Source organism: Arachis ipaensis, chromosome B8, assembly GCF_059453495.1.
Source record: "Arachis ipaensis isolate K30076 ecotype BB chromosome B8, ASM5945349v1, whole genome shotgun sequence".
In the NCBI taxonomy this organism is placed as follows: domain Eukaryota; kingdom Viridiplantae; phylum Streptophyta; class Magnoliopsida; order Fabales; family Fabaceae; genus Arachis; species Arachis ipaensis.
In genome coordinates, this window is record NC_142443.1 from 17926664 (window position 1) to 17938911 (window position 12248).

Sequence of the window (12248 nt, forward strand, 5' to 3'; positions counted from 1 at the left end):
GTCTTTGATTTTGCCTAAAACCCAAATCCCGAACTTCTGACTTTTAAAGCAAATATATTAATAAGATAAAATAAAGCATCAGTAGCTAAATACAATTGAAAAATGCACTATGTTAGCGATGACGCAAAATTGTATAGGGGTTAGTCGATATAATAATAATAATAATAATAATAATAATAATAATAATAATAATAATAATAATAATATAGTATAGGGGTTAGTAATAATAAATAAGATTTATTATCAATCGAACAGATTAATAACTATTTAAAGGAAATATGTAGTAAATCGAACTCAATGGATTTGACTTAGGTGAAAATATTATTGAATAAAAGTAGTATCAAGTATATAGTCGAATTAGATGTATGTTTAAAATGCTAATAAATCGAATGAATTGGCTTTGATTTACATGTTTACTTTAATTAAATTCATTTTTAAAGGAAAATATCATTATAAATGTTTAAAATTTATTTTTCATAAATCAAACTAAAAATAATTTTCAATGGGCATAATTAATAATAATTATATTCCACAAAATAATTTTTTAAAGTTAAAAATATTATAATAAATATAAATATTTAATGTTTAACTAAATTTATTCATTTATTGATACATAAAGTTATGCTAAAGATTTTAATTTTCACAAGAAAAATTACTGGTTTGCCGAAGAACCATTCACGGTTTATCACAAAATTTTAAGTCCTGGCGAATGAAAATTTAGTTCCGTGTCACATTCCCTAAGTTCTCCAACATGAAACATTATATATTTATATTTATTATAATAACTTCGCAGTTAATAGATTATTTATTTAATATAAATATTATTAGTTGTGCTTACCGAAAATTATTTTTAAAGTTTAATTTATCAAACTTACATACAATAAAGTTTATTTAAAATTTATCTTTTAAAAACTTTAAACAACAACTAATGAAATATGTATAAAAGTAGACTCGATGGCCTTCATTGTGGCACAGAATAGTGATAAATCCAATTCATTAATTAATCGACTCTAAAAAATAATAACTGTACCAATCTTGACTAAATATCGCATTCCCCAAGTTCTCTAACATGATAATACTTTTCAACAAGAACAATCTCAATATAACAATGTGAGAAGTTATAAAGTCACGACAAAACCAATGAACAAGGTTCGACTTTCCTAAATAACCTGAATTGAAAATCTTCAAATAACCTAAAGCACTGTCCTCACGGATTCAAGTACCGTGTTGCCCAGTTAGCCAAGTGCCATGCATTCTTCTTTCCAGGAGACATTCCACTGTAAGGATATTCATTCTCATTTGCTATTTTGTTGAGGTCATATGACAGCATGGAGCAATTTCTTCCTGCAGAAGTGGCCTCATCAGACCCATCAGAGGAGACAACGTCCTCTTTCTCCATTGAGTCTGGAACCACCTCTCCTGGTTCTTCGGATGCCTCTTGGATCTTTGGTCGAGATAACCCTGAGAGTCCAGCATCATATCCAAACACAAAGGAACAATTGATAGATTAGAGTGTGACATACAATCCTATTATATTACCATTGCATATATAATGTATTTCTTACTGTCCCGTAGTCGTTCAAGGCCATGTTCTATGAGCTTGAATTCCTCCCGTGATGCAACATCCAGTTCAACGACCAGAGTATTTTCATATCGTGTCTGTACAAAGTATTTATTATTAGTACTATGAATAAGAAGCAGAAGAAAAATGAAAGCACACATAGACCAACTATCAATCAAAAAGATAATAAGGACAGCAAGATCTTGCCCATTATTCTTATCATTGGCATTAACAAAAAATTCTGATAATCCACCGTAAACTCTTTCTCAAGTCTTAGATTCTTATCACAAGCTTCAAATTAAGAAAGAAGACCACGAGTTTTTTTATGAGAGATAAGTCCATGCATTGGTCTCAACTTACCATTTTATCAACTACACTTTTCAAAGGCTAGCCTCTTAAACAACTCAATCTTAAGAAATCGGTCTTAAATGGGGTTTTTAACTGAGGTTGTACTATGATCCAAGTATCTATCCACCTGGATTTGTCCGAAGGGCTACTTTTCTTAATTTGAACTGCATTTTATTTGGTTTTGGTTTCAAATGGTGAGATACACAATATCACGGTCAAAATATATCATGGACCACCTGAAACTTGTAGGGATATGTTAGTAATCTTTTACAATGCTGAGTGAATTAGAAAATCACTGGCCATACTAAATAATTGGGTGCTTTCTTGAGCCAGCTCACATCATGCCAATACAAGCAATTACAAATTGAGTAAATACAGAAACCGGCACATATTTGTATGTGGTAGATACTAGCAGACAACTTAAAGCAACTAAATTTCTTCTAGCAAGGGGAAATAGAGTTTACTCTCATCTAAAAAATACAATTAAATCTCCATCCTCAATGGTGACTCGGCTTATTTAATTCTAATCCATATGAGATGACCAAAAATGCACGTATAAATGCAAATCTGTTTCACTTGTAGCAATTTTACCAAAACAGCACAATGTAGGAAATTAGCTACATAGATAGAGAGATGTGGTATAAATTAGATAAATCGAAAGGTAAAATTGGAAGTATTACCTTCGCCTCGTCAAGTATTTTCTGTGTGAACCACAATTCCGTACTTGTTATAAACTCAAACCCAAATTTAGCCCGGTACTTTCGGTCCCAAAATAGCAATTCCTATAAATTTAACATAATCGCCTGAAATGGGTTTCAACAAAGAATATGACAAGGAAACACATACTAATTAATTAGGGATCAGCAAACAAACCCTCATCAGAGAAGCCGGCGCATCACGAATGGCTCGATAAAGGTGACTTTGTCCAGAAAAGGCATCAACCATGACTGTATACGCGACTGATTGAACCACAACTGCCTTGCAAAGGATGTTGCGTGGTCAAACGAAGAGAATGGAGACGCCTCTATCATCTTCTCTGCGAACCAAAAGCTTCTGGTAATGGGATAGAAGTCTCGGCTTTCCAATTTCCCTGATAGGCAACGGAGATAGATAGAACATATAGGGACAATTAAAAATGTGATTGGAGGAAATCTTATATGAGAGGCAACAGTTAGAAAAAAAAAGACCAATTATGTCAGAACCCAGTCAAATAATAGAGATTTATATGAGGGGATAAGTTTTAAATAACAAGAAATAACTCAATCGAGATATCTTTTCTGATAATGAAATGACTAGAATACATTCAACTATCTCTCCTAGGTGAATCATGACAGTAGTATATATGCATAAAATCTCATGAATATGAGCTACATCCATCATGGAGAAATGTATATTAGGAATCGGCGGCCTCATCACAATCATCACCCACGTCATGAGTGGATTCCTCTAAAACCTCATCTCTTGTCAACCGCAAGCCTTCGACATCAAATTCAGTCAAGCTCGTCATACATATTTGGGGGTGAAAGTCGACCTCACAATGTTCATAATCTTCGCCCATGTCAAACAAATCTCTAGGCATCACATGGACTACTACACTCCATCTGTTGTCCACCTCATCATCCACGTAGAACACAAGACGCGCCTCAGATGCTAGGATGTACGGCTCATCGTCTTCTCGATCACCGGTGTGAATCGGATTGGTAAAATTGACACAGGTATGACCCAACTAGTCTTGTCGTATGCCTCTGCCCGACGTGGTGTCTGCCTAGAGACACTTGAACAAGACTACATTGAACTGACCACTGTAATTTAGCTCGATGATGTCTACTAATCTCCCGTAGTACGATGCACCGCCGACGGCAACATTGACATCCCGTTTGCTTGCATAACTCCTAGTATCCGAAGTGACATAAATCCCGCTATTTTGTGTTTTCATCCCTTTCTCCCTCGAGATGGTTCTAAATTTAAATCCATTGACGTTGTAAGCTTGATAGCGTCTTGCCTGAGCAAGGGGTCCACAGGCAAGCCATTGCAACTCGTTCGAATGACTGGTGCTTCCAAATGGGACCTAGAATTGAACCATTAGAGGCAAGAAAGCATCAATATGGAAAGTGGAATCCTATGATATTAAGGATTACCTGATGCCTAAACCAGTTGGGGAATTCTCTGTGCACCACACTATCTATAAGAGACTGGGACCTTGTTTTGCTTCGCATTTTTCTCTTTGTGATGGCTCTGTACTCACTATGCATGGTGAAAAAAGATGTTCAATTTTACTATCGTTAAAGCTATATTGGCTCGCTGCATAAATTTAAAACTCAGGCTCTGTACTTACTCCAAGAATTTCTCAACAGCACCGCAATTGACAAGTACACGACGGTGTGCTTGAAACTTTTCGGTTGCGGTTAGAGTAAAAAATGAAGATGCCCCGACTACCTTTCCGACATCTGGGATCATGCTGGCAATCTCGCTCGGCAGAGCATCGCTCGGCCGGTCGTCAACACGCGTCGGTCGGTTGATCCTAGTCTCGACATTATCTAGGTATCTTGAACTGAATATGAGAATCTCCTCAGATAAGTAACCCTCTGCAATCGATCCTTCAGGTTGTGCCCTATTACGCACATACTGTTTGAGATGACATAGATACCTTCGGAAGGCAACAACATATAAATTACTATATGATAGCTATCCCATTAAAACAGAACGCGAAAGCTTAAGTAGATCTCTACCTCTCGATTGGGTACATCCACCGGTAATGCACTGGGCCACCAATACGTACCTCGTCGACTAAATGCACCGTTAGATGAACCATGACTGTGAAGAAGGAAGGTGGAAATATCATCTCCATGTGGCATAGAGTTTGGACCACACGATCCTGAAGGAGAGGAAGTTGTTGAGGATCCATGGATTTACTACATATTAGTCGGAAAAAGGTTGATAACTCAGCCAGGACGACGGCCACTGTGGTAGGCAATACGTGTTTTGACGCAATTGGCAATAGATGTTCCATCAAAATGTGGCAGTCATGACTCTTCAACCCGAATAACTTGCGATATTTTAAATCAACGCAGCGAGAGATATTGCTAGAGTACCCGTCAGGGAAGACCACATTCTTGATAGTCCTAAGAAAGACATCCTTCTGTGGATTGGACATGGTAAAGACTGTAGCAGGATACTTTCCACCTTCAAGTGGCCATATATCTTGCCTGATTCCCATAAATTGGAGATCTTTTCGAGCTTTTAAGTGGTCTTTGGATCTACCACTCTCGTTCAACATGGTGAAAACAATGTTGTCGCATACATTCTTCTCTATGTGCATCACGTCAAGGTTGTGACGTAATTCGTTGTTCTCCCAGTATGGCAGATCAAAGAATATACTCCTCTTTTTCTAGGGAGACTCATCTTGCATCACGGTTTGCTGTCCGCGCCTTCTTTTGCTGCCCACCGCTTGCACCTTGCCCTGTGAGACGGGCACACCGTCCAATTGTCTCAGGACATCCCTGCCAGTCAATTTGGTAGGTGGGGATCTATCCTCTACCTTGCCATCAAATCTACTCCGGTCCTGTCTATATCTGTGATCACGATTCAGAAAGCGACGATGACCCATATAACACCATTTCTGACTGAAGGTGAGTCGCCTAGTCTCGGCGTCCAAATTGCACGTGGGGCAAGCTCTCCCGCCGTACGTATTCCAGCCAGATAAATTGCCCAAGCCAGGAAAATCCCTAATAGTCCACATCAACGCGGCACGCATCTTGAATGTTTTCTTCTCACTGGCGTCGTAGGTATCAACACCGGCCCACAACTGCTTCAACTCATCGATCAGGGGCTGTAGGTATATGTCTATGTCATTGCCAGGCATTTTAGGACCGGGAATAATCATAGAGAGAATAAAGTTGCTTTGTTTCATGCAAATCCATGGGGGTAAGTTGTATGGAATAAGAATCACTGGCCATATTGAGTACTTTGAACTGAGGTTTCCATAAGGATTGAAGCCATCACTGGCCAGGGCTAAGCGAACACTGCGCGGATCACCAGAAAAGTTAGTATATCTCATGTCAAATGCTTTCCAACCCTCACCGTCTCTGGGATGCCTCAAGAAACCGTCAGAGTTGGTTCCTCTCTTGTGCCACAACATGTCTACTAATGTCTTGCTGGACATGAATAATCGCTGCAACCGTGGAATCAGAGGAAAGTAGCGGAGAATCTTCGCCGGCAGAGGTTTCCCATTCTTCTTGACAATGGCGTTGATCCTTATTATGGAATTCTTCCGGGTCTTTTGCTTCCACCTGGATGCTCCACACTGTTTGCATCTAGACAGATCCTGATCGGAGCCCCGATACAGCATGCAGTCATTTGGACATGCATCTATCTTCTTATACTCAATTCCGAGCTTCTTTATGATCCTCTTGGCATCGTGCAACGTCTTCGGAATCACTGCATGCTCAAAGGCATCCCCCAGTAGCTCTAGAATCAAACCGAAAGCCTTGTCACTCACTCCACACATGCACTTGATATGGTAAAGCCTCACCAAGAAAGACAGTTTCGAGAATTTTGAGCATCCCGGATACAATTCCTGCTCGCCATCCTCTAGCAAGTCGTGAAAGGCACGAGTCTCGCGGCTAGGTTCGTCAGATATGTACGGCAACCCCTCCGCAACGTCTTCGACGTGACCATTCATCGAGTCTTCATCGTCACTCTGCAGTCCCGGGAAGTTGAATGCGTCGTGGACCATGTCACGAATTTGATCTCCTGAATTTATGGTGGGTTCTAATTCTTCCCTACCGCTAGGTCTCTCGTCCACTATCCTCTCACCGTGATGTAACCAGAAGGTATAGTTAGGGGGAAAGGGTTTCATCAGAAGATGATCGTAGGCGTCCTCTCTAGTTTGAAAAAATCGGAACCCACACAAAGGGCATGGACAATGTATCATCCCATCGGATGATGAATTAGCAAATGCGAAGTCAAGGAATCTATTCAAACCATTCCTATACTCTACACTACCTCGAGGCTTTGTAATCCAGTTCTTGTCAATGTCTAAATAAATGAAATAGCACAGACAACTAAATGAATAGTAAAAAATTACATTAAACTAAAAAAAAGAGGAAAAAGATGGGGTGTGTGTCAAGAAGACCAGTAACAGTTTATCACAATTATGAGATGGGAGAGTACCATACGTAATAGACTAGACAATATATTGCAAGCAAAACTATGTAGCAAGCGACGGAATAACTCAAAATGGAAACAGAATTAAAATTACTTGCATCCCAAATAACATGTAGCTCACAAAAAGTATTGAGGAGGAGGCTTACTCATTGCAAAATTCTGTGCTTTCTTAAAAGAATACTTCTATAAAGAATTGCTAGTTCCAAGCCAAAAAAATGAAAAGATAAAGAAAAGCTTCCTTAAAAATTGAAAAAGAAAACAGGAAAAAATATTAAAATTAAAAAATATAATCAAAAAATATAACTAAACAATCATAATGTACATAGAATAAAATCTTCAAAATATCTTAAAAATGGAAAACATAACAGGAATGATAGACAGATTTAAAAGATAACAAAAAAAATATACAAAAACAATTATAACAGATGTAGCATAGAATCTTAAAATTGTAGATATGTTATCTTAGATATGCTTCTAAGAAAAATACCAAGTGAACTACGACAAACTCTTCTTAAAAAAATTACAACTGCGTCGATATATAACTTTTCATATATTGAAATTTAATTTGAGAATTTTTTACCATCTCCGATTAGTTTCAATTTTTTATGTACATAGATATACCTAAAATCTAATTTAACGGCATCTATATCCTACCCATGATAGAAAATATATAATCCAAATATGTCTACGTCAAGTATATAAAGATTTCTTTGATTAGATATTTTGAGTATTAGGAAAATAACTCATACAGCACAAGATTGATGAGAGAGGCCGTAAGCCTCACAATTCAAATCATACTCCCAGTGTCCAGCATGAAAGAATTCGCTAATATTATACAATCTCCGAATTAAAAAAATGAAATTATAGTGGAGCAAGAATAATGCTACAAATTAAAGAGGAAAAGCCAAAAACACACAACTTAAAATAATTGATTCAGTAAAAGACGACAAAGAGTTGGTTCAGTGAAAAAAATAAATTATTAAACCCAATAATATACAAGACTCCCAGAGTATAGCTTGTAACACTTTGATAGTACTGATAATAGGCAAAAGTTGTGGTGTTGAGAAGTTGCCAATGCTGGGTATTGCTTATAACACATTCAAAATATTATCGTATGCATCAAGCTCAATTCCTTCATATTATTTTCCTTTTTCTAACTAGGAGACTGATCAATTAAAATGCTCACATAGGCAAAAGATGAATAGAACAATATTAATAAATCCAAATTGTCATACTCATAACAATTAACAATGTTGAAAGGAAAATAACCTTGATTAGATTGTCCTCTAAAAGCTTCTCTGCTGCAAGTAACTTTGCAATTCTTACCACCTGCGAAAACAGACACACACTTGGGTTACGATGTTGCTTCCTGCACCAGAACCTTCTTCATGGAAAAGCCTATGTGCAATCTCACCTTCAAATCAATCTGCATTGGAAGAGCACAATTTCAGAGAGATTGAAAATATTACCATTTTATTTACCTTATTCAAAGATTGAGGGTTTATATAATTTTTGTTTTGTTTTCTTCCTTTTTGAATATTCGTATGTGAATTTCAGGAAAATAGCTCTTCAGAGTTTAGCACTAGCTTCAGAGGTGATAATGAAAGGGGGTTATGTTACTGTGTTAAGAATTAATGTCACTTCTTTAGATATATACATGACCATGATTTCCGTTATCTCCAACTATGCCCACTTTAAAGATAGATGAGATTAATTAAAACAGAGCTTCTAGATGAGAGATAGATGAGATTTCTCTACATTTATTCTTGAACAAAACAGATAAATCCCAAGAGCAGAGAAATTGAGACATCAAATTCAAATCCAAAAGAGACTGGAAGAACAGCTAGATGTATTTATCATTTATACAATCCAGATAGTAGTACAGTTGGTATTTTTATGCATTTATTTTTGGTATTTTTATCAAACCTTGGAAAAAAATATTATAATTTGGCATAGTTTAACTAAAAAAATTGAAAAATAAAAAATGAAACATGCTTCATAACCAATAGGTACAGAAGAAATCGCAGATGAAAATAGAGGCTCAAGGAAAGTATTTGCATGATGTGTTAGAGAAAGCTCAGAGGACACTTTCCATGAAAAGTTCAGGCAATGATCTAGAACCATCTCCAATACTCAATTGACCGAATTCAACTCTGTCTTGTCCAGTTTTATGGAAAACATGAACAACAAAGATAGCAAACAAAGTCTTAATTAAACTATTGTAGTCTTAATTTCATATAGGATACTAGCATCTAAAGTCTAAAGTAGTATTTATTTATTATGTTTATCTAAATTGAGATACTGAAAGTTTAGTTCTTATTATTTAAAATTTAATTAAACTAATCCAATTTAGTTGATGTTTTATGAAAGAAATAAGATGGTTATAACAAAGTCTTTGATTTTTCTTCCATAATTCAAATCCAAAACTTCAAAAATCAATAGATCAAAGTGACTACCAAATGGATGATGAACGGGTGCTCCCTAAACTGTTCTACATCAAAACGACCTAAGTCAACCTAGATTAATTAAACTTTACTATTATTTAATTAATTTAATGACAATTAAATAAAAAGAAAAAAGAAAGAATCTACTCGCCTCGAGATCCTAATCTGTGAACATTGAGGTCTCTAACAAGGTAACATCTTACAATTCCTAGCACATAATCAGAATCTTTCTTTCCATATGATGAAGCAATAGTTAAACTGGAAATAAATACTATTTTTATGAACAAATGATTAAAGATTCGGTCCTTTATGTTGGAAATACTTAACAAGAATCACATGACATATACTCATCTTCACAAGTTAATTAGTGTTTTTTTAGGAAGTTGTAGCTAACAAATAAAATGTGTAACTCTTCTAAATCATGAGTATGGTTCAACATCCCTAACTCTTCTAAATCATGATGTTAAGTACAAATATGTATGGATTGAATTGGCTTAATCTAGATCCAAAAAACATTCTGTTAACAGTGAATAGTTGTTATTGATAGTAGTTTTGTGAGAGAGATCACGTTTGATGTAAAAGAATTGTAAAATATTTTACACAAGATACATTATTTTTACTGAAATGGCAATTTTTAAATTTTAAAGTATTACATCAAATTGGTGACAGACAGGTTGTATAAAGGAAAACTGAATCAAGAAGATTCAGAGTTTGAAAGGGAATTTGATTAGAAAGGAAGTAGTAAAAAAAAAGGCAGAACAAAAAGCTCACTTAGCCAAACATCTCAACATTATATTCACAACCGAAGAAGCACCATGTTCATATACATGATTTATGCTTTTTCTCTAATAATGTCAACAACATTAATTCCAAAGCCAAAATCTTTGACACCAAACATTCCCTCAATCCTCCTAAATCCTCTTACATAGTCTCAAAACAGAGAAATTCCAATAGCAGAGGCATTGAGACATCAAATTGAAGTCCAAAGAGATTGGAAGAACAGCTAGATGTATTTATCACGTATAAGATTCAAACAATAGTACACTTGGTATTTTTATCAAACCTTGAAAAAAAATGGTACAATTTGGCATAGTTTAACCAAAAAAATGAAAAATAAAAATAAAACATGCTTCATAACCAATAGGTACAGGAGAAATTTCAGATGAGAATAGAGGCTGAAGGAAAGTATTTGCAAGCTGTATTAGAGAAAGCTCAGAGGTCACTTTTCATGGAAGGTTCAGGCAATAATCTAGAAGCATCAAGAGCTCAATTGTAGGAATTCAACTCTGCCTTGTCCAATTTCATGGAAAACATGAACAACAAATGTAGCAAACATGGAAGGTTCAATTCAGTTTGACTTAACAAGCAAAGGTAGCTATGATCTTGTATCTGCAAGTGGTGGTGGATATGAAATTGAATCCAAAATGCTGTCATAAAGGCTATGATCATTTTGAACTATCATATGTTTTTTTTTCTTTTATAAGTTACATATTAGGAATAAAGTTTATCTGATTCACTGCACAATATCTTTAATGATCTTAACGTCATGATGAAATCTTCATAAAATTCTACATTTATATTTACGATTCTACATGAGAGATAGATGAGATTAATTAAAACCAATCAAGTCTCATCACTTAAGAGAAACAAAATAACACAGCAATTCATTCTTGCTGATCATCAAACACGTTTCAAGTAGTTAAGTTATGACAGAAACAGGATGGCGAACTAACCAGGGACAGGGAGAGGCCGCGATAGCTCAGGATGGCGAACGGTGGAGGGTGGCTCGACAGTTTTGTGCACGGCGGGCAGAGTACCCAGGATCAGCAGCACCTTCGCAGTGGAGCAGCGACGGCAGCAGAGTTTGCGCGCTTCCAAGGACTTTAAGCAGGTTCTGCTTAATTTGGGGAAGAATGAATTAGAATTTATAGGAGAAGTTAAAAAGGGGGAAAGGAGAAATTGTTAACAAATCTATCAACAACCTTGTTTTGGAATAGCAGCAATGGGTGTGCTTCGCGGGCTACCAAGTACTCTTCACAGGTTTTCTACAAATTTTGGGGGAATCAACTCAGGGTTATAAGAAAAAAAGAGGGCAAAACAAAAATTGATTTTAGATTGGATCCTCACCTGGCAGCGTTTTTGATGGAGTCGCCGCTGATGATAAGGCAAGCGAAAGAGTTCTGCTTCCCCAGCATGTTTTGCGGCGGCGAGGTGTGTGGCCTCCAGATCTTCGCCGCTATTTACCGTGCCTGGCATAGTCCTGGCGGCGTTTTTGATGGAGTCGCCGCTGATGATTGTGGCACGCGAAGGAGTTCTGCTTTCCTCAGCATACTTTGCGGCGGCGAGGTGTGTGGCCTCCAGATTTTCGCCGGTATTTACCGTGCCTGGCGTAGTGACAAAGTTATGATTTTCAATGAAATTGGTATCTGTTGTTTACGCCCCAATATATATTTAATTTTTTAGTTATCTTTGTTGTTGGTGTTAGTGTCAAATTAGAGCTTCTGTGGTGTTCTTCTTTCCGATACCATTTTTAAAAAAAATAATGAGATGCCTGGAACAATAATTCGACTTCGTGCTCAGCTTTTAGGCTATTCTAAAAATGAATGATGCTAGAAAGCTTGGATTCAGTGCTCATTATAGTGCTGATTCTGGGAAAAAGTAAAGACTATTTAAAAATTTCAGTTCTTTATTTATGTATATCTAGGCAGTGCATTATTTGAACAAGAAAT

At 36.4% G+C, this 12248-nt stretch overlaps 1 protein-coding gene and 1 pseudogene across 1 annotated transcript; both read right to left on the reverse strand.

Moving 5' to 3' along the window:
- Positions 1 to 1207: 1207 nt before the first annotated feature.
- On the reverse strand, positions 1208 to 2854 carry LOC107612629 (uncharacterized). Its single transcript, XM_021109005.2, has 4 exons — positions 2783 to 2854; positions 2590 to 2691; positions 1566 to 1659; positions 1208 to 1461 (listed from the first exon to the last, which is right to left on the reverse strand). The coding sequence occupies exons 1-4, from the start codon at positions 2852 to 2854 to the stop codon at positions 1208 to 1210; spliced, it is 522 nt and encodes a 173-aa protein (XP_020964664.1).
- Positions 2855 to 3302: 448 nt separating this feature from the next.
- On the reverse strand, positions 3303 to 6842 carry LOC148547341 (uncharacterized; annotated as a pseudogene).
- Between the last annotated feature and the right edge of the window lie 5406 nt (positions 6843 to 12248).